The sequence below is a fragment of the Symphalangus syndactylus genome, chromosome 8, assembly GCF_028878055.3.
Source record: "Symphalangus syndactylus isolate Jambi chromosome 8, NHGRI_mSymSyn1-v2.1_pri, whole genome shotgun sequence".
Taxonomy (NCBI): Eukaryota; Metazoa; Chordata; class Mammalia; order Primates; family Hylobatidae; genus Symphalangus; species Symphalangus syndactylus.
The window spans coordinates 123,503,853-123,529,972 of NC_072430.2; the positions used below are offsets into that span (position 1 = coordinate 123,503,853).

A 26,120-nucleotide genomic window follows, 5' to 3' on the forward strand; every position below is an offset into this window, starting at 1 on the left:
TGCATTCTGCTGGAGTCTCCACTGTGCTGTGCTGGACAGTCCAAGAAGCTCCCACTCACATGTCTAGGGCACGGAGGTTCTCTTGTGCTCTCATTCTCTCCATGTGGTTAACTTGGCCTTCCTCGCTGAATGTTAGCCTTAGGATAGTCAGACTTCTTACATAAGACTGACTTTCTTTTTTTTTTGAGATGGAGTCTTGCTCTGTCACCCAGGCTGGAGTGCAGTGGCGCGATCTCGGCTCACTGCAAGCTCCGCCCCCTGGGTTCATGCCATTCTCCTGCCTCAGCCTCCCGAGTAGCTGGGACTACAGGCACCCGCCATCATGCCCGGATAAGTTTTTTGTATTTTTAGTAGAGATGGGGTTTCACCGTGTTAGCCAAGATGGTCTTGATCTCCTGACCTCGTGATGCACCCGCCTTGGCCTCCCAAAGTGCTGGGATTACAGGCGTGAGCCACCGTGCCTGGCCAAAACTGACTTTCAAAGGAGAGTGTACCAAACTTGAAGGCAGAAGCTGTAAGTCTCTTCTCAAGTCCAGCTTTGGAAGTTACATACCATCACTGTAACTCTGTATTGGTCAAAACAGGTCACAGAGCCAGGCAAAATTCAAGGGGAGGGAATATTAATTCCACCACTCAATGGGAGGAGTGGCAAATAATTTGCAGCCATCATAATCTGTCCCACACCCTCACAGGATTGTTGGGAGAATTTTTTTTTGAGATACGAAAGCCTTTAGCATAGCTCGTGACACATAATTTGTCAAACATATGTTTAATAAATGATAGCTACTGTGAGAATGGGGATAGACGTATGATGCTTTGCAGATATTGGGAAGGCCCTGATTGCAAATGAAGGTACCTGACTTTTAGCTGAGGCCAGACAGAAATAATGAATGGCGCTTATACCAAGGAAGTCCAGAAGTTAGTCTAAATTCAGGTACAGCTGAACCCAGGGGCTCACATGGTGTCACAGGCTTCTTTCTCATCTGCTTCCCTCTCCCTCACCTCTGCATCTATTGTTTCTCTCTGCCTCTCTTGGCATACTGTCCTCATTGTCTCCTCCTGCAGACTTTCTCCATGACAGCTCTATATGCAGTCTTAGATCAAAAAACAGAAGAATGACTTTCCCAGTTGTCTCCAACAGAAGTCCCAAGGAAGACTTTGCTTAGTTCAGCTTGGTCATTTGCCTATTCCTGAACCAATAATGGTGTCTAGGGAGATGTACTACCATGCCTGGGATTGACAGCCTCTCTACAACCGCAGGGGGGCGGGGCAGGCACTGGGAGCAAAGCACAGTTCTTCAAATGAAACAGAAGGAAAGGGAGCTCGTTCTGGATGTGACAGACCCTCACCGTGGCTTCCAGGACCCCTGTCCTTCCCCCGCAATGCCCCTGCATTCACTCGGTGACCTAGCCTGCTTCAATCCTCAAGACTTATGGTGGGGAGGGGTGTCAGGCTCAGTGGGAAGGTTGAGGCACCAGGGTTTTCCTTTCTGCCTCCTCTTGGCTCCCTTGGATCAAATGTCTGGGCCTCAGGGAAGTCATGGAGAATTTGGACTTAGAACTCCTGGACCAGAGGAAAGTCTGTTAACTTACCAAAGGAGACAGTGGAAATACATTATGGTCCACATAGAGGAGAAATGAAGCTCCCTGAGGGCAAGGTTTATATTCACAGATCTGCCTTCCCCAAAGCTCTGCTCTTATCTTCAAACAAACAAAAAAACCAAACAAACCCAAAACCCAAACTCCTGCACTTCTCTCAGAGACCACCAGGGGGCATGCGGAGCCCAGCTTCTCTATTAACAGGGAGTGACAGACAGGACCTGCAGGACATCTGGGAAACTCAGAGAGGGGTGGGCAGGAGAAGATAGGACTGAAAGGAAGCAAGGAAACCTACAGACAGCTTGGGTCAAGCTTCTAGGGTTCCAGACTGTCTGGGACGTCTGGGCTGGCCCAGACCTAGGGCTGGGATGCCAGCCTCCCGGTCTCTACCACTGCTGGGTGCTGCAGGGGGTAAGATAGGGTGGATGATGCTGGACATCTTCCTCCACAATGCCAGGGAGGGAAGCTGGGGAAGTGGCATGAACTGGCACCATTCTAGGCAGGTTAAAAGGAATTCAGAGGAAGTAGTATGGTACAATGAAAAATGCCTTGTTTGCTAGCTTGACCTTGGTCAAGTCAGTTAACCTATCTGAGCACTTCCTGTCACCTAATAGGGGTCCCTGATTGCTTTTTAGCACACTGTGAGAATGCACTTCCATCTTTAAACTGCTGGCCACATGTTACTGGTCCATCTTCTGTGACCAAGCCCTGAAGGCATCTGGGCACTGCCTTCTATGAAGGGTGGGAGTGATGACCAGAAGGCACCGTTGGGACTTCTAGCCTTATCTTCTTTGAGCCCAGAGATAGATCTGTGCTCTTGCCCTGCTGCCTGGGACGGGGCCGGAAGTAGAGCTCCCACCACCCCCCACTCCTGCTCATCCAGCTGCTCAGCCTCAGGCAGTCTGAGCCATCAAAGTCCCCTGCTGGCTGAATGGCAGGGGACATGTGGAACTGGGGAGATGGGGGAAGTGCACAGAGGCACCCCAGATGTGTGTGTGACCACATCAGGAACAGGCGGAACACAGGCAGATGGGTGAGGAGGCCGAGTGGAAGGCCTAGGATCAGCCTGAGGCCACGGGCTCGGGGAACAGTACCCTTCCCTTTCAATGACCAAACACATTGGGAGTTTGGGGAGACTGGAGCAGCAAGCCATTCCTCCTTAACTTGCTGAGGGTTGGTGGCCCCTGAGGCCTGGACAATGTGATGAAGAGCCCCCTTATTGGTCTGTGGCTCCTTGGCTTTCTTCTTCACCGAGACAAACTTCTCCAGCTGGGCACCAGGACTGGGCTGGGGCTGGACTGGGCTAGGCTGGGGCTGTGAGGGTCCCACCTGTTCTCACCCCTATGCTTCCCCGGCCCTTCCTCCCTGTGACCTTCTCCAGAGCTGCCACAGCTGGAACCATTCTCCAAGCTGCCTTTCATCCCCAGTGCTCCCCCGCCCCCCAGTGGCCCCTGTAATTGTGGTCTTAGGCGGCGGCTGTGGGGGCTGGGGCTGGGCTGAGGGCCAGGGCCCAGGGCAGGGCCAGGGTGGGGACTAGGGGGTGCTGATAGGGGCTTGGCCATGGTGTGGGTCATTTGGGGCTGGGACCCCAGGTGCAGACAGTCTCTGGGCCTCACCTACATACATGCCAAGGCTCTGGACCAACACAGACCCTCCCCTTCCTTCACTGAGAACTGCTCTGACTTGGGCACTCCTAGACCCTCCTGACACCAGGGCAAAGCCACGCCCAAGTGCAAGCCTCAGTATCACTATTTGCCTCCTGAGTTTTTTTTCTTTTTAAGAAAAGGTTTTCTCTGTCTCCTTTGCACCTCTGTATTTCATGGACAGTGGAGGTGGGGAAGCAAAAAGACGCCCCTCATCAGAGAGATGCCAAAGGAAACTAAATCAGCTCCTCAACCAGGTCAGCAGCATTTCCCAAAAGGAGTCCCCACCAGAATCACTGGGGATGCTAGCTAGAAAGACAGACACCCAGGCCTTTCCCTGGGAAGGCTGATTCAACTTCATGGGGCCTGGAATCCGCATTTCCACAATGGCCTGCTCCAGGGAATACTTGTGCTGCATCAAGCTTGGGAAATGCTAGTGTGAGTGCGTGATGGGGAATAAGGGCATCTGTAAGCTGATTATGAATCCCTTCCCTGTGTCACGTTCCTAATTCTTTCTGGGCCTCAGTTTCCCCAACAGCCAATGACAACATGACTCTCCAGCTTGCTGGTGTCCTCTCTCATCCTGGGCTGGTGCCTGTCTCCTGTCTTGAGTCTGGTCCCACCCTTACCCTTACTGGTTACCCTTCCCAAATGCTAGTCCTAAGCTGTCCCCGTTTCTGCAGCATGGTAGGGAGAGTGGGGAGGGCAGGGGGCAGTTGGGGTCAAATAAGGCTCTAGCTGACGCAGTCTGCTTGCTGCCCCTGGCTGTTTTCCTGCAGTCCAGCCAGACTGCTCCCCCCCACTGCCCCACCCCCACCCCCAGCAGCCTCAAGCCCTTAATTCCTGACAGCTGCGGTGGCTGCCGGCAGAGATGAGGGGGAAAGGAGGGGGGAGTATGCCGTCAGCCTGCTGTTGCTCAGGCCGCCCCCACCACCTGACAGTCTGGGGACAAGGAGGGCCCCACCCCCTCCTTCAATTCCCCAGGGATGGGCAATTCCAGGAATGGGCCCTTTTTTGTCTCTGAGCCCAGAGGCTCCCATAGTTTTGTCCCTAAGCCAGCAGGGGCTCTCTTCAGAGAGAGGGGCATGTTTGTGTAAAGGCTTCTGCCCATTTTACAGAGGAGGATGCCGAGGGCACAGGGCAGGAGCAGGATCCACTATCAGGGCCCAGGCTAGCACCAGAAACAGAAGGCAGAGCTGCCTTGCCCCTGCCCTCTGGCTCTCGGGCCCTTGCTTGGGCCCAGCACGCTTGCCCTATATCGAGGAGTGGCCCGGTGTTCAGTTGGGGTGGAGGGACGGGAAGATCTCAGCGAGAAGAAGACCTGAGCCGGGAGGCTGGTATTTGGGAGCTCCTACAGGACCATGTGCAGGTGGGGCCAGGGAGGGCCAGGACAAGACTGAGAGTATCTGCGGGCACAGGCAGGCAACACTCAGTGTTGGGGCGGCAGCTGCTGCGCTGGGAGTCAGGAGAGCTGCGTTCGGTTCTCGCTCTTCCGCTCATTTGCTGTGTGACCTCTTTGAGCCTCGATATTTTCTTGTGAAATAAAGGGGAGCTAAATAAACTATCTCAACGGCCACTTCTAGGGTTAAAAGTCTCTCTAACGCCTCCTCCCAGGGCGTGCCACCCAGGGCGCTCCTACGCAAGCATTTTCTAGGGGCCTGACACTGCTGCCTCCCTGGGCTCACTGAGGAGACAAGGTGGTCCCCATGAGGCGCATTCCACAAAGGGGCAGAGGAGGTCTCCGTGAGCAGGAGCAGGAGGCACCTGTTTAAGGTCACACAGCAAAGGGGAGAAGAAGCCAGAGGCTGCCAAACCCCTCTGCAGGAGCCCACACCTGCCTCACACCAGGCAGGCCTGGGGGAAGTCCCTCCTCTGGCGGAGGAGGCGAAACACAGAGGCGAGCCCCTCCCCTCCAGCCCCTGCAGGTGTGTGTGTTGGGGTGGGATGGTGGCGCTCCCCAGCAGCTGCGTTTCAGCCGGGCACACACACCTCGCGGTAACACATATCCCCCACACAACCCAGCGCGCTCCACACACAGGCATCTTCCTGTGCACGCGCGCACAGACCCCAACACCTTTCCCTCTCTTGCCCTCAGCAGCGACGCTCCCACCCCCAGTCCCCAGCGGACGCAGTGGCCTCGGGACTCGTACACGCCTCCACGCCCCGCCGCGTGACGTCACGTGGGGTAGAGCCCTGAGACACTAAATGGGGGATTGGGGGGAGGAAAGGGAAGGCGGCAGAGCTCCCCGAGCCGGGACAGTCACTTACTCTCCAGGCAGTGGGGCCCGACACAGACAGCGCCGCCCCCGCCAGCCAGCCTCGCACGCCCTCGGAAGTACAGGCTCCCGGCGCTGCGCTGGAGGGCTCCCCGGCACCCCAGCCTCCCGTCCCCAGCCCGCTGCACCTCCGGGCCCCCCTTATCCTTGAGAGGCACCGGGAGTTGTCGCGGGGGGGCCTCGGGAAATTCCCCGGACCCCTGTGCCAGGAGGTGCCCGGTTCGCCCGCTCTTCACCCCCCGCCCCCCCCGAGGGCGGTGCCCGGGGGTGCTGCCCCATGGAGCGGGGAGGCGGGCGCCGTCTGCTCCGGGAGCCCTGACCCGAGTCGGAGCTGTGTGTCGCAGCCGCCCCGACCCCCCGCCGATCATGCGCCGGCGCCCTTGGCTCTCCAGTCCCACCGGGCTGTGAGCCCCCCACTCCCAGCCCGTCAAGGCCTGCGCGCCATGGGCAGCGCCCACCCTCGCCCCTGGCTGCGGCTCCGACCCCAGCCCCAGCCGCGGCCAGGGCTCTGGGTGCTCCTGTTCTTCCTACTGCTGCTGGCTGCTGCCATGCCCAGGTGAGCCCTCACCTCATGCTCCGCCCTCCTAGACAGTTGGGACCCCGGCCCGCAGGGGCCTCTGATGCTCTTGCTGGGGTAGAGGACCCTGGAAGAAAGGAGGGACAGGGTCATAGGAAAGTGCTGGTGCCCAACCAAAGGCAGTGAGCTCCCTCATAGGAGGGGGTTGGACTGGTGACAGGATATGGGCAGTCCAGGGAGACAAGGCAGTGCCCAGGAGCATGATGGCAACTAGGAGGGGAGGTGTGTGTGTGCGGGGAGCAAGTGCCAGTCTGGAGTTCCTGCCCTGTTGGGGGAATGCACCCCTACCCCCAGGAGTAAGCACAAGCTGCCTCACTCCTTCCTGCAGCTCAGCCCCAGGTAGGGGCAGGGGTTGGAGGCTGGAAGGGGGTAGCCCAGGTGGGGTCAGTGAGAGACTGCAGCTGCAAGAGGTGTGTGTGTGTGTGTGTGTGTGTGTGTTCAATCGAGCCCAGGATCCCAGCAAACTGTGTTGGTAAACAGCAGTTTGTATGTGTGCCCACGTGTGCATGTGAGAGCTCATGGGTCAATGTATGTTAAGATGAACACATGTGTAAATGGGAGTGTCTTTGTGTGTGTGTCTGTAACTATGTCTGATGAAGTGTGCATGTGTGTAAGTGTGCTGGGTTTGGGTTTGTGTGTCCACCACAATGTGTGCAGAAGTGTGTCTATGTGAATGTGACTGAAACATATCTGTGGGAGTGGGCTCCTGGGGAACCCTGTGTGTATGGGCATCTATGCCTGGGGATGTGCATAGGAAATACTGTGGCCACAAGCATGGTGGATGTGTGTGCATTTGCACGTTTACCTGTGTGGGTGTGCAGCTAGCTGAGTGAGTTGCATTGGGCAGGATGATTGTGAGGAGGTCAAGGAGAGAGGAATGTGTAGGAGTGTACTGATGGGCCCAACCTTCAGAAGCAGAGGTTAGAAGTGGGGGTGATTACGGCCTTTGGGACAGAGTGTGTGTTGTTAGATGGGGCTCTCCTAGTCCCCGCAAAACACGTACCCACTCCACCCCATATGTCTGCAGGTCAGCACCCAATGACATTCTGGACCTCCGCCTCCCCCCAGAGCCCGTGCTCAATGCCAACACAGTGTGCCTAACATTGCCAGGCCTGAGCCGGCGGCAGATGGAGGTGTGTGTGCGTCACCCTGATGTGGCTGCCTCAGCCATACAGGGCATCCAGATCGCCATCCACGAATGCCAACACCAATTCAGGAACCAGCGCTGGAACTGCTCAAGCCTGGAGACTCGCAACAAGATCCCCTATGAGAGTCCCATCTTCAGCAGAGGTAGCTACTCCTCACCCCTGCCCCTGCCTGCCCCATCCAGCATCTCCACCTCAGAATCTATTCCCAGCCATTTCTAACCCACTGCCTCAAGCTGGCATCCTCCCATCCCCACACGCCTATCTGTTGGCTGTGCTGCTCTCCTTCCTCTTTCTGGTCTCAGGCCTTGGGGGCAGAGAAATGGGGCAAATGTGTCTCCAGACTGGGCTGTGTAGGCTGAGGGTGTCAGGTTCCATGCCTGAGAACTGGACTCCTGGGTCATCCTGCCCTATCACTGACACTGCATATCTCAAGCCCAGGAAATATCTGTACCTGTCGCTTGCCTCTACTTACCCTCTACTTAGTAAACCACACTTAGGATGGGGAGCCCATGAGGAAGAACCCAGAATCAGCATGAGGAGGGGTTGAGGACTTTGCCCAATCGTGCAGGTGGAGGCAGCCTGGACAGGTAAAAAGTATGCCCTTCTGCAGAAGCTCTTCCCGGTGGGGGACACCACCAGCCTGTGTGTATCCCTGCTGCCTCTGGGAAACCCTCTCTGAATCAGAGGTGCTGGGTGTGTGTGTGCCTGTGTGCAGTGGCTCCTGCCAGCAGGCCGGCCTGGTAGTCCTGTCAACTCTTCCCCTAACAGCTCAAAGAAGCCGCAGTTCATTCCCTGTCCTCCCTGCCCGACTTCTGGGTGACCCACCCTGACAATCCCAGAGTGGCTTGGGCTGGGGATGGCAGGAGGTTTTTCACTCACTTCTGCTCACACCCACCTCCTGGCCTGGTATCTCAGGCCTTGACTCATATCTTTTGGGAAGGATAGGGGCCCTGCCTCTGGGATGGGCCTAGCTGGGTATCTATCTCTCCTCTCAGTGGCTTGTGTGGGACATTGTGGGCACCCCGTAGCCCTAGCTCCTTAGGTCTTGTCCAACTTTCAGTGGAGGTGGAGTGGGAGGGGTACACATACACCTTGTAGCCTTCGGTCTTGTGGCTTCTTGGGGAGTCAGACTGTACTTCAAATTCGGAAAACTCAGAAAGCCGCGGCCCTTCCCTTTTCACCAGGACCCCTGCTTGCATCCCCTGGGCCCCCAAATCAGGGGCCACCCCAGCCTCCACCAGCCCAGCCCCAGGCCGCCCGCCCCGCCCCGCCCCCGCGCGCTCCCTCCTCCCTCCCCCGCGCGCCTCGGGCGCTGTTTCTACCCGGCCGAGCCCAGCCCGACGCGTGTGGCGGCATGCAGCCGCGAACTAATCCCCGCGGGCCGCGGCAGACGGCTCCCGGCCCCAGCCGCGCCGCTCTCAGAGGGCGCCCCCCGCCCTGCCCCGCTCTCCCGGCCCCTCCCGCCCCGCCGCAGCCCGGGCCCCTCCAGCAGTCCAGAAGCGGCTGCCCGGAACCCCCGGGTCCTGCCCAGCTCGGGCCGCACGCTCCTCCCTGTCCCGCCGCCTGCGCGCGAACACGAAGTGACAGGCCTCTGCACCATTCATGCCCCGGCTGGGCCGGGCGGGCGCTCACCGCCGCCGCGCGCCCGCTCCTACCCTCGGGTTTCTAGGTCGCCCGCGCTCCCTGCAACCGCGTTTCCCTCCGGGGCCCTCGGGGTACCCCATGAGGACTCCGTAGCCTTCGCTTTGGTTTCTGCTCGCTGGGGACTGGGATAGGCGAGGAGGTTCTCACTTCTGCCGCTTCGGGTGAGGCAAGGCAAGCTCTGCATCCCTCTCCTCGGCCTTGGTGTCCCCTCTGTCCTCCTGTTCCCTCTAGACCGAGTGAATCCAGGTGCCCTGAGTGGCTCGCTGGGTCAGGCCCGCGCGGCCTGCTGGAGGACCTTGGGGTCTTTGAAGCCTGGGGGAGAGTTCAGAGCGGCAGAACAACGCAGGGCTGGCTGGGTGCCAGGGCTCCGGGGTTCACCTGCAGTTTAATAAGCGCGAGGTGAGCTGGGGGGACGGGTGCAGGGGGGAGGTTAGGGCTGGAGGGGGACGACTTGCCGGGGCTAGCCAGGGCAGGGAGGTGCTCAGCATGGGGAGGGAGTGGGACAGTGGCTGGGCACTTTCCCTTGGCCTCAGGACACTGGCCTACCTCTGTGGCTTCCGCTCCCCAGCTCCCTATCGACGCCCCTCATTGCCATACCTCACACCTCATTTCTACCTCTACTTCTACCTTCTACCTTCTACTTCTCAGAAGGGACTCTGGGCTTCTGGAAATAAATCTGCCAATCCTCTCCTCCACTGGGCTCCACTGCACCCCTGACTCCACCTGCAGGTTCATCCTCCTGGGGGGCAGTCATTTCCCAGTCCATCTTGGCCCATCTTCTGGAGGACTAGCTAAATTGGAATCCCATGAAACCACTCACGGTGTCAACCAGCCCCTGGTCTACTTCCTTCCACCAGGAATCTCCTTTCTTTCCAAGTTATGGATGTCTGTTGTGTGGGGTCAGGTGACCTCCGTTTCCTCCAAGTGGACAATCTGGGTGCTGACCCCTTTTCTGACCCATATTATCAATGGGTTAGGATCCTCTTAAATGTGGATTCTGCCATGTTTAAACTTCAGACACTGCTTGGGTTGGGGTCCTGGGTCCCTTGGGCTTTCTTTAATGCTGTTACTATCATCTAATTGTCCTGACACCTTCTCTGAAATGAGCTGGGCTGGAGGGATGGGGTTTTGATAAAGGAGGGGGAAGAGGGCTTGAGCATCTGAAGTGGACAAGCCTGAGAAGGTGAGGCATGCAATAGGGCTTTGTCCAGCCAAGGAGAGGGGATGAGGGGGTCAGGCCATGGGGGACAGGAACAGGGGCCTCCAGTGGGAATACAGAGGGTCAGAAAAGCTGTGGGAGGGCACCAAGCCCATGCTAGCTGCTTCACCTAGTCCAGGAGAAGTAATGACCTTAGTGCCAATGGCACTGGTAGCCCCAGCTTTTTGTGCTAAGAACCTAGATGGTTGGTTCCTGGGCTGGGTACTGGGCAGAACATCTGGTAGAGGGGAGTGGATCACTGTGAGGAACAGAGAACCCCTTCTTCTCTCACTGTGGACATGAGGACAGGAGGGAAATTTGAGGAGGGGGCTGCTGGGAGCTGGGCTCAGCACTGGAGTGAGAGGGGAGGAGAGGTCAGGGAGAGGCTTGATGGAGGGAAATGTGGTTGATTCACAGAGCAAGCCCTGGGAACTCCCACACAGTTTAGGTACTTGTCTTCCCTAAGGCCCAGACCCATCTGGAATGGATGGAAGGAGAGGGCATGAGGCCCTGCAGCCATGCTCCCAGCCTAGGGGAAGCCAGCACTGTGGGTTTCCAGGCTCTGCTCTCCACGGCCCTGGCCCATTTTTCTCCCACCTCCTTTTTACATTTATCCTCTTGGTTTTATGCCTAGGCCTCCAGGGGTTGGGGTGGTGCTCAGATGGGGAAACCAAGGCATGGGCACTCATATCCCAGGATCACCTAAGGTTCAATTATTCTAATGATACCCAATTAATTAGCCAACATATACTAAGCACCTGCTGTGTGTTGGGCACTGCTCTACAGCATTTTATCCATGCTTTAGGACCCTCAAACAGTCCCCATGTGGTAGGTCCTATTATTATTATCATTTTACAAATGAAGCTAAGAGAAGCTGGGTAACTTGCCATTAGTCACACAGCTTGAAAGTGAGCCATAGATCTAGGAGTCAAATGCAGGCCAGCTGACTAATTTAAAGTTTGCACCCAATCCCCTTCTATACTATCTCCCAAGTTGGAAGGCCAACACTAGGTCCCACTGTGTACCCAGAGAGGTGAGCTGGTGCAATGGGGGAGCATGCCAAGAAATGAAACTGATATGCATACGTGCGCGCACACACACACACACACACACACCAAACACCTACTCCTGTTTTTGCATATGTGTGGCTCCATTCAGTGTCACGCCTAAGTGTTCCCACATGCACACTAGTCTCTCTCTCTCTCTCTCTGCCCAGGCACATGAGCAATGCACAGATTATTTGCATGGAGAGAATGGAGACCAGACCTCTCCCCTTCCCTCCCTCTTTGACTTGAATGGGTAGGGCTGAAGCTTCTCTAACCCCTTCTAGTTCCCATTGGCTCCTGAATCCTCTCTCCTCCACCCTCTCCTACCCTCAAAACCTCCTCCCCCAGCCCCTTCCCAGCCGTTGGCTGCTGTGGCCTGTAGCAGCAGCTGACTCCACTTAGATGCTGGCAGTCCCTGTCCCAGATCAAAGGCAGGGCGGCTAATTGTGTGTCTTAACGAGCCGCCCCCACCCCCCCCCCCCCCGCCGCCTCCCTGCTCTGGGCAGCCCAGCTGGCCACGGCCCCACCCGCTCCCCCTCCAGCTGGCCAGATGGCACAGTGCCTGTGCTGCCCCAGACAGTTGGGGCCAGAACCGAAACTGGGGCCCTGAACAGGAGCTGGGGGCAGACCCAGTGGGCTGGGCTTCTATGAGGCCTGGATACTTGCAGCAGAGGGTGGCCACACAGGCCCTGCCTTGTCACCTCTGCACGTGGCTATGACAGCTGTCAGGGACCACAGGGTGGTGTAGGGAAGGTGTCTTTAGCTGTATGGGGTAGGGGTGTTCTCTGCAGCGGTGGGGTACTTTTCTTCAGATTTCCCCAGGCTCACCCTTAAATGTGACAGGGCCTAGAAGATGGTAGTTAGCCCTGTACACATCCCTGGACCATCCTCACCCTCTTTCCTGGTGCCATGCACAGACAAGGCAATAGGAACTAGAAACTGAGCTACCTGGGTTTCTTTCTCAGCAGCAGGACTCCCTTGGAGTCACATGTCCTACAATAGAAAGATGCCAGGCCTGGGAGCTGGGAGAGCTGGGTCTGGATGCAGCTCCATAACCTCTGTGACCTGTGTTTTCTCCTTTTGCATAATGTGTATGTGTTTGGTAGTGGTGGCAGTGTGTGTGTGTGGGTGATTTCTGAGGCCTGGGCTGCCCCTGGAGGTCTGAGTATTGCCATGTGTCCTAGGAGCAGGCTGATGACTCCCTGGCAATAAGAGAAGTGCTTGGAGTTCCACAGATAAAAGGCAAGGGATAAATGTAGGGTGTGCTTCCCAGGAGCTTGGTTCCATCCTCCTTCCCCTTAGGTTCCACTTCCCCAGGGCAGTTTCTACTCCTCTGCAGCTCCTGCTAATTCCCAGCATCCCCGTAGAAGGTTCCAGCCCCATCCCCAGCCCCTCTTCTCTGCTCATAGCTGAGCTCCTTATGGAAAAATGTACTGAGATGCCATGAGCTGGAAAGAGAGAGGGACAGTCTGCTTCATAGGCATCCGGTGGCCCAAGCGACCTATTCTAAAATGGGTCATGAGCTGCTGGGCTTTGTCCCTGATCAGGGTGAAACAAAAAACAATGGCCCAAAAAGTGCAGCAGGAGTGAGTGAGGTCAGATAGCAGAAAGAAATTCTCAATAATAGCTAATGTTTGAGTAATACTTCCTCGATTAGTAAGGCACTGTTCTAAGCACTTTAAATTTACCAATTCATTTAATTCTTGGAACAACAATGAGGCATATAATAGCTCTATTTTATAGATGAGGAAACTGAGGCACAGGGAGGTTAAGTCACTTGGCCAAGGTCACATAGCTATTAGCAGCTAGTGAGTGGAAGAGCCAAGATTTGAAGTAAACTGGTTTCAGGAATTAGTTCTTAAGTATTAAACAGCTTGTTCTGTTTCTTTCTGTTATTTTTTGTTTGTTTGTTTTTTGTTTTTGTTTTTGGCTTTTTTGTTTGTTTTGGCAGGAAGGGGAGGACAGGGCTCTGTGATGCAGTGGGTGAGGATTAAGGCGGGATTGGCCTCGACCTCTGGCTTCTTTTGCTGCCTGCCCTCTCTCTGGTGTGCGGAGGCTGGTCGGAGACTTGTACCAGAACTTGCTCCTAGCTGGTCCATTCTCAGATGCAGAATAAGCAAAAGATAGCTTGCATGTCTAAGAATGGGACCCTCCTTTGCAAGTAGGCCTCCCCCTGCCACAGGTCCAGGTGTTCCCAGAGAATGGCTCAGGTTGGAGCACCAAGAAGGAAGGCAGTATGGACAAGCCAGGGGCCAGGCTGGCCCAGCTGCAGCCCCCAGGAGTGGCTTGGTCAGGGAAAATCTGTGCCTCCTGAACATCTGGTGGAAGGTATCTGCCTCAGCTTGCCCTTCGTTCTCCATGTTCAACACTACTACATGCCATACCCCGCGCAGGACCCTGGGCTTCCCTCTAGCGTACCTCCAACAGCCTCTGCAGCTGACCTGGGTAGGTCACAGGCAAGGTGGCTGGGTAGCGCCCATTTCTGAGTGGCTTTCAGGGATGTCCTGTAGACAAGGAAGGGGAAGCTCTGGTGACCCATTTCTTTGCCTCTGGAGTCTGGTCATTAGGGAGGATCCTATGCTGTGCCTAAGATGGGCACACACCCAGCAGGCTATCTTGGGGCAGGGAGCATTAGGAGCTGTCTCCTCTCACTCTGCTGCCCATTGACATCTCCTAAGGCCTGGAATTTCATCATTGGCAATTTATTCTTTTTTTTTTTTTTTTTTTTTTTGGGACGGAGTCTTTCTCTGTCCCCCAGGCTGGAGTGCAGTGGCGTGATCTCGTCTCACTGCAAGCTCCGCCTCCCGGGTTCACACCATTCTCCTGCCTCAGCTTCCCCAGTAGCTGGGACTACAGGCGCCCGCCAACACGCCCGGCTAATTTTTTGTATTTTTAGTAGAGACGGGGTTTCACCGTGTTAGCCAGGATGGTCTCGATCTCCTGACCTCGTGATCCACCCGCCTCGGCCTCCCAAAGTGCTGGGATTACAGGCTTGAGCCACCGCGCCCGGCCAATTTATTCTTTTTTTCCAAAATTGTGTACATTTTATTTTATGAAATATCGTTTTATTTATTTATTTATTTCAATAGGTTTTTGGGGAACAGGTGGTGTTTGGTTACATGAATAAGTTCTTTAGTGGTGATTTCTAAGATTTTGGTGCACCCATCACCCAAGCAGTGTACGCTGCATCCAATGTGTAGTCTTTGATCTGTCACCTCACACCCACCCTTTCCCCAAGTCCCCGAAGTCCATTGTGTCATTCTTATGCCTTTGCATCCTTATAGCTTTGCTCCCACTTACAAGTGAGAACATACGATATTTGGTTTTCCATTCCTGAGTTACTTCACTTAGAATAATAGCCTCAAATTCCATCCAGCTTGCTGTGAATGCCATTATTTTGTTCCTTTTTATGGCTGAGGAGTATTCCATGGCATATGTATACTGCAATTTCTTTATCCACTTGTTGGTTGATGGGCATTTGGGCTGGTACCATATTTTTGCAATTACAAATTGTGCTGCTATAAACATGCGTGTGCAAGTATCTTTTTCGTATAATGATTTCTTTTCCTCTGGGTAGATACCCAGTAGTGGGATTGCTGGATCAAATGGTAGTTCTACTTTTAGTTCTTTGAGGAATCTCCGCACTGATTTCCACAGTGGTTGTACTAGTTTACATTCCCACCAGCAACATCACTGGCAATGAGTTCTTTAAGTTAAATGTTGCCCTCATTCCGTGGGCTTATTTTAAAATTGCAGATACCACCGTGAGAGGTAATAGATTAAGTCCCTGATTGTAAAAAGAATGTGTTTACCAGATCTTTCTGCTCTACAGTAGAGATGTAGACACACAAATTCTGAGTTTGCTAAAGGTGATGTTAAAGAACAGGAGAAGGGCGTACAAAAAGCAGAGGGCTATTGGGAAGCCTCCCTCCCACCCCACCAGGTTCTGTGTGCAGAACTGGCTTCTGGCGTGATTTCTGCCCTTCTTTGACTCTGTGTCCTTGTGCCAGGCTCTCCTGCATACTGGGCTTCAGTTTCTCCTTGGAATGATGAGAAAGGTGGGCTGGAGACTGGGGTGTCAAGGCCCCTCCAGAGTCCATGTGTTCTGGGTCTTTAACCACAGGTTTCCGAGAGAGCGCTTTTGCCTACGCCATCGCGGCAGCTGGCGTGGTGCACGCCGTGTCCAATGCGTGTGCCCTGGGCAAACTGAAGGCCTGTGGCTGTGATGCGTCCCGGCGAGGGGACGAGGAGGCCTTCCGTAGGAAGCTGCACCGCTTACAACTGGACGCACTGCAGCGTGGTAAGGGCCTGAGCCATGGGGTCCCGGAACACCCAGCCCTGCCCACAGCCAGCTCAGACCTGCAGGACTCCTGGGAGTGGGGCGGCTGCAGCCCCGACATGGGCTTCGGGGAGCGCTTCTCTAAGGACTTTCTGGACTCCCGGGAGCCTCACAGAGACATCCACGCAAGAATGAGGCTTCACAACAACCGAGTTGGGAGGCAGGTGAGAGCCCCACCCCCGAGTCTGCTTCAAATCTCTTTGCCTAGGGCCTACCCCTTGCCCGGGCCTACCTCTCTTCTGAGGACCACATTGCTCCCGCATGTCACACCTTGGCAATCTTCTCATTGACCCTGTCTAATTCCACAAACGTGCACTGAGTATGCACTGTGCACCAGGCACTGGACTAGGCCTGGGGATACAGGGCTGAAACAAGCCCTGTTGCCCTGGATCAGCATACCACCTGCTGAGCAACCTGCTTCTCCTACTTCCTCGGGTGCTCACCCAGGAGAAAGGACAGAGGTGCAGTCAGGACTTCAGGAGTCTAGGCCTGGAGCTCCCATCTGACTCCTCCCCTATAGAGTGAGAAGGTTGAACTAGATCATCCCTAAGGTTCCCCCCAATGCTAATGTTCCATGATCCAGTGATCTCTCCCAGCCTTTTTGTGCAGTCTAGAATGAAGGATTCCTGCAAAGTAAGGGGTGTAAGTGAAGTTCCTAGGGGCCACTGGGGAACTGTGTTATGGTGCCTTCCTCCTTTATCCTCTGTCCTCAAATGCTCCTACTACCTCAAAGGTCATTCATTAAAAATAAATTAAATACATACACACATACATAAAAAAGCAGCAGAAGAAAGGAAAGTGGTAACAGCCTGCATTTATTGAGTGCTTACTATGTGTTAGGCACTGTCTTGAGCACTTTCCTACACATTAACCTATTTAATCCTTACAACTACCTATGAGGCAGGCACTGTTATTAACCTTATGCTGAGATATGGAAACTGAGGCACGGATTGACCAAGAAGCTTGCCCAAAATGATGCAACTAGTGAGAAGGTGGTCCAGGCAGGATTCATCCCCAGGAAGTTGACCTTTGAACCTGTGCTCTTTTGTTCTACAGCGTTGAGTCCACATTCTGATGCCCTGTTGGCTCTCATGATAGCTCAGCACTGTCCTTTCCTGAGCATTCCATCTCCATCATCCCTTCTCTTGACTCTGCCCAGCCTGTTGAGGCCTTTTACCTGGCTTCCTCTCACTCTGACTGGCACCTTCTCCATCTCACTCTCCTTTCTCTTGGCCTCTTAGCCCAAGATGGGTCATCTTCCTGCACAAAGACTCCAAGCTGATTCAGCAATTCCCATCTTGACTTAGAGGTGGGGTAAACTGAGGCACACTTATCCTTGGGTCATGTCCAGCTCCCACCCAGCCTGCCCTGTACAGCTCTTTTCCCAAGCTTCACCGCCATCCCAGCCCATACCAACAGTGCCTCCTCCTCCTCTTCCTCGTTAAACTGGTTAATTAATGGCTGCTGCCCGTGGGAAGCAGATGTTCTGGAGCTGTTGGCCTGGGGAGGCATTGGTCTGGTTCCCACGTGGTGCTGACAGCACAGGCTGCGCATGCACGCTGTGGAGCCCTTTCAGACCTCGAGGGGAAGGCGCTCTCTCTTATGGCCCTACTGCCCAAGTTTAAGGGCCCTGGATCATTGCCATCCCTGTCTCAGGGTGTGTTTTCGGAGTGGACTGAGGGAAAGGAGGGGATGTGGCCAACTTCTTATGGGGTTTCTGGTGAAAATGTCAAAGGGTTCTTAGTGAGGATACTCTAGAGCAGGCTGTGAGCTGGGTTGGGGGCGGCTAGGTTGCGTTCCCATGCTGGAGAGCCTGGCTCTCTCCGGTTCCGTTCTGTATTCCGGTAGAGCTTTGGCCCCTGGTGGCGCTGACTTTTCCTAGGAGGAACCATGGGTCTCAGCATAGTGCAGAATGAGCCCCAGGCAGCATAATCGGGGACAGTTTCACCAGCACTTGTCCCCCTCCTTTGGCTCTCTACAAAGAGATGTAGGGGGAGCGGGAGGGGGAAGGACTGAGAGGGGGACCAAGGCTTTCTGAAACTCACTGAACACCCCCCACCCACCCCACCACACACACACACACACACACACACACACACACACACACACACAGACAGCCTGGAGCGAGATACAGTGGGGCCAGCACCCTCCTGCTCCTGGCCCCTACCCCAGGGGTGGCAGGAGAGGGAATTTCCCTGCCTATTTGGGATCCCCCTTCAGGAAGCAAGAGCCTCCAGCCCCAAGGGCCCCCTGCAGCTGCTGGAAAGGCAGGCAGGAGAGGAGGGGAGCCGGAAGGTGGGAATTCCCCCGGGGCCTGGCCTGGTGGGAGGTGGGTGGGAGAGGCAGAGGCAGAAGAGCAGGTACAGAAGTTCTTCTGACTGCCTGGTTGTGGGACCCTTGCTCCGGGCCTCAGCGTTTGCCTCTGTATAATGGGAGTGGGTTTCAGAAGCAGGCCAGGCTAAGCGCCGGGAGGAGGGGAGTGGGGCTGGGCGCCAATGTCACCCCTCACGGTGCCTCCCTCCGCAGGCAGTGATGGAGAACATGCGGCGGAAGTGCAAGTGCCACGGCACGTCAGGCAGCTGCCAGCTCAAGACGTGCTGGCAGGTGACGCCCGAGTTCCGCACCGTGGGGGCGCTGCTGCGCAGCCGCTTCCACCGCGCCACGCTCATCCGGCCGCACAACCGCAACGGCGGCCAGCTGGAGCCGGGCCCAGCGGGGGCACCCTCGCCGGCTCCGGGCGCTCCCGGGCCGCGCCGACGGGCCAGCCCCGCCGACCTGGTCTACTTCGAAAAGTCGCCCGACTTCTGCGAGCGCGAGCCGCGCCTGGACTCGGCGGGCACCGTGGGCCGCCTGTGCAACAAGAGCAGCGCCGGCTCGGATGGCTGCGGCAGCATGTGCTGCGGCCGCGGCCACAACATACTGCGCCAGACGCGCAGCGAGCGCTGCCACTGCCGCTTCCACTGGTGCTGCTTCGTGGTCTGCGAAGAGTGCCGCATCACCGAGTGGGTCAGCGTCTGCAAGTGAGCGGCCCAGGGTCCCCTGGGCCCTGATCGAGGTCCCCTCCTGGAGCCTGGCCCTCTGAGGTTTACGGTCTTGGCAAGGCAGCATCGCCTTGGCTCTTGGGAGAGGAGATTGGACCGCATGATCTTATAGGAACCCCTCAGCTCTGAGGTCTGTGATCGCCGGACAGTCCAGGCCTGTCTGAACCCCACCAACTCACTTCTGTGGGCTCTAGGACTGACTGGGTTTTTCCTCCCTCCCCCAAGCCCAGACAGTTCAGTTGGGCTGGGGGTTGCTCCGCACCCTAAAACAAGCCTCAGCCAGGCAACCCCTCAGTCTGTCTCCATCCTTTCACCCCTTCCCTGGAGATGGGAGGTGGGGAATGAATGGAAGCTGATGGGCAGAGAGAGGAGGATTAAAAAAAAGAAATAGACATAACTGAGCTGAAGTAATTCCATAAAGGGCCCAGACAGCCTCCCCCACCATTCCCCTCATCCTTCATTTAACAAATATTTATTTTGCACTCTCTTTGCGGCACTCTGGGGGCGGTGGGATGCGTGGGGGTGGCAATGCGAGGCACTGGGGCCACAGATATGAGTAAGCGAGACACAACACTTGTCCTCTTGGAGGTTACATTCTTGCTGGGGGGAGGCATGGGCAATAAACAAGTAAATATACAAACAAGGTCATTTCAGACAATGCTGTGTGCAGGCTGCTGGGTGTAGGGGGATTTATAGGGAGTGGGGCTCCTCAGACAAAGTCACTGTTTTTTCAGGGAAGGCCTCTGTGAGTTGTGATACCCATGCTGGGACCTGCACCATAAGCCATGCAAAGAGTATGGGTAAGGGCATTCCCGGCAGAGGCCATGTGAAGGCAGAAAGTGTGAGCTGAGAAAGATCTCTGCCTGCTGGAGGAACAGCAAAGGGGCCATTGTGATTGCAGTGAAGAAATCAAGAAACAGACTAGCAGGAGAGGTGTTCAGAGGGTCGGCAAAGGTCACATCATGTGTCTTTCTAAGCCAAAGTAAGGAGTTGGGGTTTTATTAAAGAGGAATGGGAACCTTGAGATCCTTAAGCAGGGGAGTGTCCTGGTCCAAGTCTCACATGGATCGCTGATGGGGAACTGGCTGAAGGGGGATGAGGTGACAGCTGGTAAGCCAGTGAGGAATAACAACCATCTTCTAAATCAGAGATGGGGCTTGGACTGGTTGGAAGCAGTGGGGATGTCGAGAAGGGCTCTGGTGCCAGAGCTCCAACCGCCCACCTTGTGCCTGAGCCCTCTGCCACAAGCCAGGACGAGTGGCCGTGCCCAGCAGCAACTGTCTGCAGAGACAGGAGGCACTCAGAGGAGTAATCCTGGGCAAGACCCAGCTCAGCCCAGCCCAGCGCCCCAGGGAGCAGGTGGGGCCAGGAGGCGCGGCTGGGAAAAGGGTGGCGGAGGAGGGCCCGGAGACTCACTGTCTGGATTCTGGTCTCTCTGAGTCCAGGCAGGGTATGTAAGTAAGGTGCAGGGGGCACATTCTTCCTGGGCCTCTTGTGCTCCCAGATCCCCATATCAGGGTGCTCCTTAGCAGGTCAGCAATCCTTCCCCACCCTCATGTCCCTATGAGGACACTGTTGAGCAGTTTGGGTCCAGTGTTGCACTCTCCTTCACTCTCGGATCTGATGTTTTTTCTGGAACAGACCCTCAAGGAGGAGGGCAGTGGAGAGGGGAGTGAGGTCAGGATCTCAGGGAAAGAACACTTTACCTACTGCATCCAGGCCTCTTGCTGCTCACACTTGAGGATCCCGCTGGCTGCCTCAATTTACCCTAGAATAGCACCCCTCTTGACGAACCAGGCAAGGACAAAGACTTGTTCCTTTCCCCAATGATCAGCCAGCAGAAATCCTCCATATTTTTCACCCTGATCCATGTCTCCCTACCCCTGGGTAGAAGTGAGAAGGAATTGGGGGCCTCTTAGTGATACACCCCAGTAGGCCCACCAGCTGGGAGATTTGCCTCCATGAGCTTGCCCCTCATCTCCTTCCCCTCCAAATGCCATTAGCTCGCAGGCATGCCTGTGGCAGTGGGTCCTTCCGAATGCTCAGCTCTGCTGCTTCTCTGGAGGACAGGGTTTCTTTCCCCATCCCCCAAAAGACAGCCCCACAGGCGGGGCGGGTGAGAGTCCCCCAGGAGGAGGGGTAGGCAGGAGCAGCCAGACACACCTGCCTCATTCCTTTCCTCTTGATCACCTAGGAGAGAGCTGTGGGGGCTGGGTTTTCCACCCCCTTCCTCCCTCCCATCCCAGGGAGGAGGAGAGAAGAGGTGGGGGAAATGGAGGCCTGGGGTTGAGGGGGTGCTGCCATGCCCAGCAGTGTCCACTGCAACATTAGCCCTAGCCTAACCCTCCTCTGCCTTCGAGGCTTAAGGAGGACTGAGCTGGGGGAGGGGAGACTGAAGATGAGAGGTAGAGGATCAGGACTGGGATAAGAAGGTAGGAGCAGCCATGCTGCAGAGCATGTGTTGAATGCAGAGAGAGGGGTGGGTGGTTGGGTGGGGCAGGAGGCTGGACCCAGAGTTGTAGGGAGGGGACATATTTTAATGACATAAGTCAAGGTGATCTGATATGTGTTAGCCTAACTTGTGAAGCCCAGAAGCTGACGAGTTCTGGGACCAAAGGTGACGCCCACGGTTGAAAGGGGGTGTATGGGACTTGATAAGGGACCTAAATTAGGAAAATGTGGAGGTGATGGAGGGTGGGAAAATGGGGCCCAAACGGCACTGAGCTTATGCATACTGGATGAAGGGTGTGGCAGGGATCAATAAACTGATGGGAAATAGGGGAAATGGGCTGGAATAAAGTTGGAGGGTGCAGTTTAGACGGGAGGAAGAACTTGCCAACAGCCTGGGAAGGATCAGAGGTGAGACTTGGAAATGAGAACAGAAGGTGGGTAGAGATCATTCAGAGAAGGAGAGGACCTCCCCTGCCACCAACACCTGTCACCTGATGGATGCTAGGTTACCTCCTTGCAGGAGGAAAAAGTAGGAGGAGGAAGGGAACTAACAGAATGAGGGTGGTGGACAGATTAGAAGGCAGCGGTGGGGTTAAGGGTCAGGGAGAGGCAGCCAGGCTGGGATGAGATCAGAAAGCAGGCATCCCGCTTTGCAGTCACCCAAGGTCCAGGGTAGAGGCACTCAAAGGTAGACTTGGAGTTGTAGGAGTGCCCTGGTGGGTGAGAAACAAGGTCAGGGTCATCCCGGAGCTCCGCCTACTTCCGCCAAATTAATGTGCCCCCAGCTAGCCCCCGGCAGGGGGCCTTCCATGTTGGAGTGTGGCCAGGCTGTAGTCACAGTCCCCTTCTCTCCTCCTCCTCCTCCCCCCACTTCTCATGTGGTTGCCGGCAGCTGCCTGCGGTCGCCCCAGCCCCTGCGCTCAAGGCACAGGGACTTTCCAACAGGGGAAAAAATGACTTAATGAGAGTGAGAGCTGGGGGCGGGAGGGACAGGTCCCTGTAATCACCGCTCGGCTGTGGGGCCTGAGCTCCTCCGGGCCCTTCCCTGGCTTCCTGCTGCCAGCGCCTCCCTCCGGCTCCGGTTGGGGAGGAGGACAAGCTGGCGACTGGGGTATCCCTTTTCAGGTGCCAGGCTTTCAGGGGCCCCGGATGCCTTTGCTCCCTAGGCTCGCGGTGTATGGAAGCTGGGACACCCCATGATTCCTCTCTGGACCTTGTCCTTGAAGTTAGGGTTGGCGCGTAGGAGGTCTCTCCCTGGAGCGGCTAACGCCTGCTGGTGCGTTGAGGGGTATAGGATGGTGAGGAAGCCTTCGCCACTTCGCGGCTGCGCACTTTGGAATACCCCCGGTTACTGTGGTAACCAGGGCAGCCGAGGTGTGTCCTCGGGGCTGGGAGGCGCCCGCCCCCCCCCCTTTTCTCGCCGCCCGCGGGGCCAGGCCGGGCCGCTGCGGTGCGCGGGGGTGGGGGTGTGCCGTTACCATGGCAAGGGTGCGCAAGGAGGGCACATTCTTCCCCAGGGTGGGAGCGCCCTGGGGATACAAGAAGGGGGGTAACCGGGGCAGCAGAAAGGGGAGGGGGGTCAGAATGAGGGAGGAGTCTCGGACTAGACTAACCAGGGCTTCTGGGGTTTGGGTGGGGAGTTTGGAATCTGCCCCCACCACCCCCGCAGCTCTCCCGAGGCATCCCGCTCCTCCTCCTTTCACCCTCGCTGGGGTTCAACCTCCCCTCAACTCACGAAACCCCAGTTTCCGGAGAAGGGATCCCCGGCTACCTACCCAAAGGCCTTTGGCTTCCTCCAAAGCCGGGCCTGAAGAGCTAAGGGGCCCGCTCCCTTCCCCCCAGTGGAGTTGCAGCCCAGACTGCTGGCCAAAGCCCTGCAATTAAGCCCCTCGCCTGCCCCTGCGCCGCCCGCAGGTCCTCCGCCAGGCCGGGTCTGCGCCGCCAATTACAGCAGCACGCAGCAGCTGATTACCCCAGCCGGAGCCTGGGGAGCGGCCAGGGGTGGGGACAGCGGGCAGGTCAAGGGGGCGGGGTCCCTGGGGTTGTCCCTGGCCCCGGGGTCCTTCACTGGAGCTTCTGACTCTAGCGCAGCTTCTCCGCCCCAGACAATATGGGGAGAAGGGGTCTGCTCAGTACTCCATCCTGCTGTGCCTCAGTTTCTCACTCCTCCAATGCACACCGCACCCAGAGCAGAAAGAGCTCAGAGACGGCCTGTGTGTGTGTGTGGATATTAGAACATCTGGAGTCAAGGGCTGGATTCTCCACAAGTTCAAGGCCTTAAAGTCCAGCTGTCTTTCCCGCTGCAGACTGCCCCATGGGTCTCTCCTGGCCCTGCGCCCCGCCCTATGGACCCCTCTCGGTCATGCTGAGGCAGCCTAGGGCCGCGGGCAGCCCAGACTGCACTTTGGTGGGTATCAGAAAACGTCCCGCCTGGGTGGGAGGCGCCCCTCTTCTGCCCTACAGGGGAAGGCAATCCGGGAGTCTGCAGAGCAGCGACAGTGGAGTGCTCAGCCACCACCCTTGCCCCCTGCCGTCCCTTCTTCGCCCCTCCCTCCTCCGCCTGCGGGTCTGCAGGGGCTCGGGTAGGGCTTCGCGCCTCCCGCGGTCCAGCTGCCTACATCTGGCCAGCAGCTGGGAGCCGCCCACCGCGAACTGCTGAGAACACAGCGCCCTCTGTTGGTGAGAGGCGGCGCGCATCAGCTTTCGGGCCTTGGGGCGCGTAGCCCCAGTTAATTGGGTGGGTCTCGGGTTCAACTCATCCGCTGCCCTTTGACTTGGGAACCACCCGCCCTCTGCCTCGCACGGCGCCCAAATCCGACTTCACGGGCCCATTGCTTTCTGCCGGCCGCGGCCTTGCTGGCCCTCGTTCCTCCGTCCCTGTGTGCTTAAAACCCAGCTCAGCGACCTAGCTAGCTGTCCACCAACCTCCCATTTTTCCAGTTGTCTCAGCTTCGTCCCGCAGGTTCTGCGGCACTATGTCTCCGCGCCCAACGTAAAAGTCCTTAAATAGGAACATGATTACATAAGTCACCGCCCATTTGCTCAATGGAATTCCTCGCTGCGTCCTTAAAAATGAGGAATTTGAAGTATATTTAGTTCCTGAGACCGTGTTTGCTCTAAATGGATGGGGGGTGGAGGAGAAGATGCAAGATACAAAATAGCACAGGGCAGGGTCCCTCTTTAACGGCAAAAAATTATACATGCGATTTGCACTTTAAAAGTCTAAAATAGACATCAAAATGCTAACAAATTATTTTTAGATGGTGGGTGTATAGGTGGCTTAAAATTTGTTCTCTGTTTATCTGCATTTTCCATTTGTCTATAATGAACGTGTGTTACTTGGGCATATTAATAATTCTATATACAGATTATTTTCTCCCAAAATGTGAGCATCAAATTATATCATTAGATTACATTAAATTTTATTTAAATCAATTTATGTAATTTTGTTTGGGACAGAGTCTCTCCCTGCCGCCCAGGCTGGAGTGCAGTGGTGCAATCAAGGCTTGCTGCAGCCTCGATCTCCAGAGCTCAAGCGATTCTCCCACCTCAGCCTCCTGAGTAGTTGGGACTACAGGACTACAGGCGCATGCCACCACGACCATCTTTTTTTTTTTTTTTTAGAGACAGAGTCTCGCTTTGTTGTTTAAGGTGGTCTCTGCACTCCTGGGCTCAAGTTATCCTCCCGCCTCCAACCCCCAAAGTGTTGGGGTTACAGAGACTGAGCCACTGCCCCTGGCCAGAATACACTAAATTTTTTAAATGATCCTGTTTAAAACTAGGAATTGGGGGACCTGGCCTCCTGACAAGCGCTAATATAATTATGTCATTGTGATTTTCTTTTTAAAACTGTAATGGTTTGTAGTGAGAACAGGTTTCCAATCCCTTAATCCCAGGGCCCAGGGAAGTCAAGAAGTTGTTAATTGCTTCCGTGTGGAAGCCAAATCCATATGCACATTCAGTATTGTCTGTGAATGGAATAATGGGTTTATTTTCCATTGCACTGCACATGTATGAAGATGCTGCCATGATTAATAATGTAGAAAATTTGTAAATAGTTTAATACCTTTTAAAAAATTCTCTTCTGTCTTTTTGCAACATTACACATTATTAGCTGCCCTCTCCTTACATATGTGGAACCCTTTGGTGTCAGTGGTTGATATTGCACTGCCTCAACCTCCTCTCATTCTCCACTGCCTCAGGGATTTCATTCACTCTTTCCTTGTCTTTTTCTTTTGAAATAATTTCAACGGTATAGAAGTTACAATGATATACAAAGAACTTCCCCCTTTCCTGAACCACTTATGAGTAAGTTGCCTGCATGATGCCTCATTACTCCCTAATATTTTATTTTATTTTATTTTATCTTATTTGAGACGGAGTCTTCTCTGTCTCCCACACTGGAGTGCAGTGGTGCGATCTCGGCTCACTGCAAGCTCCACCTCCTTGGTTCACGCCATTCTCCTGCCTCAACCTCCTGAGTACAGGGACTCAGGTGGCTGGGACTACAGGCACCTGCCACCACGCCTGGCTAATTTTTTTTTATGTTTTTAGTAGAGACGGGTTTTCACCGTGTTAGCCAGGGTGCTCTCGATCTCCTGACCTCGTGATCCGCCCACCTCAGCCTCCCAAAGTGCTGGGATTACAAGCGTGAGCCACCAAGCCTGGCCACTCCCTAATATTTTAATATATATTTCCTGCAAATGAGGACATCCTCCTTCATAATCTAACACAATGCTAACAATCAGGAAATGAACATTGATACATTAGTTCTATATAACCCCCAGACCTTACTGGACTTTCATCAATTGGCCCAATGCTGTCCTTTATAACCAAAGGATCCAGTCTAGGATTATTCATTGCATTTAGTTGCCACGTCTTTCCAGTCTCCTTCTGTCTGAGATGATTCCTAAGCCTTTCCTTTGCTTTCATGAACAGGACAATTTAGAAGCATAGTACAGTAATATTGTAGAATGGCCCTTAATTTTGGCTTATTTATTGTTTCCTCATGATTAGATGTAGGTTATGCAACTTTGACAGCAATATTACAGATGTTGAGTGTTTTCCTCATTACCTCATCGTTTATTTTGATGCTCAATTTCCCAGATTTTGTCCAGCTGCCAAGCTGGTTTCTATTGCCATAATTCTTTGAGCACTTG

General features: G+C 55.2%; 1 protein-coding gene and 1 long non-coding RNA gene across 3 annotated transcripts; one reads left to right on the plus strand and one right to left on the minus strand.

Moving 5' to 3' along the window:
- Positions 1-5,225: 5,225 nt before the first annotated feature.
- Positions 5,226-19,150, plus strand: WNT10A (Wnt family member 10A). Its single transcript, XM_055290677.2, has 5 exons — positions 5,226-5,236; positions 5,337-6,073; positions 7,122-7,384; positions 15,254-15,633; positions 17,996-19,150. Exons 2-5 carry the CDS (start codon positions 5,961-5,963, stop codon positions 18,491-18,493), a joined length of 1,254 nt encoding a protein of 417 aa, XP_055146652.1. The 5' UTR covers positions 5,226-5,236; positions 5,337-5,960; the 3' UTR covers positions 18,494-19,150.
- Positions 19,151-19,209: 59 nt separating this feature from the next.
- On the minus strand, positions 19,210-22,326 carry LOC129488450 (uncharacterized). 2 transcript variants are annotated; one of them, XR_008659664.2, is made up of 4 exons: positions 21,969-22,326; positions 21,622-21,674; positions 19,927-20,142; positions 19,210-19,791 (listed from the first exon to the last, which is right to left on the minus strand). It is a non-coding gene; the product is annotated as an uncharacterized lncRNA (long non-coding RNA). The 2 variants fall into 2 exon arrangements; XR_008659663.2 differs by having other exon boundaries at positions 19,927-21,674; positions 21,969-22,325.
- Between the last annotated feature and the right edge of the window lie 3,794 nt (positions 22,327-26,120).

Bases quoted from the DNA above. Each gene is read 5' to 3' on its own strand.
- WNT10A (XM_055290677.2), top strand. From the start codon at position 5,961: ATGGGCAGCGCCCACCCTCGCCCCTGGCTGCGGCTCCGACCCCAGCCC. The intron at 6,074-7,121 runs GTGAGCCCTCAC...ATATGTCTGCAG, and splicing joins CTGGCTGCTGCCATGCCCAG to GTCAGCACCCAATGACATTC. The intron at 15,634-17,995 runs GTGAGAGCCCCA...CTCCCTCCGCAG, and splicing joins ACAACCGAGTTGGGAGGCAG to GCAGTGATGGAGAACATGCG.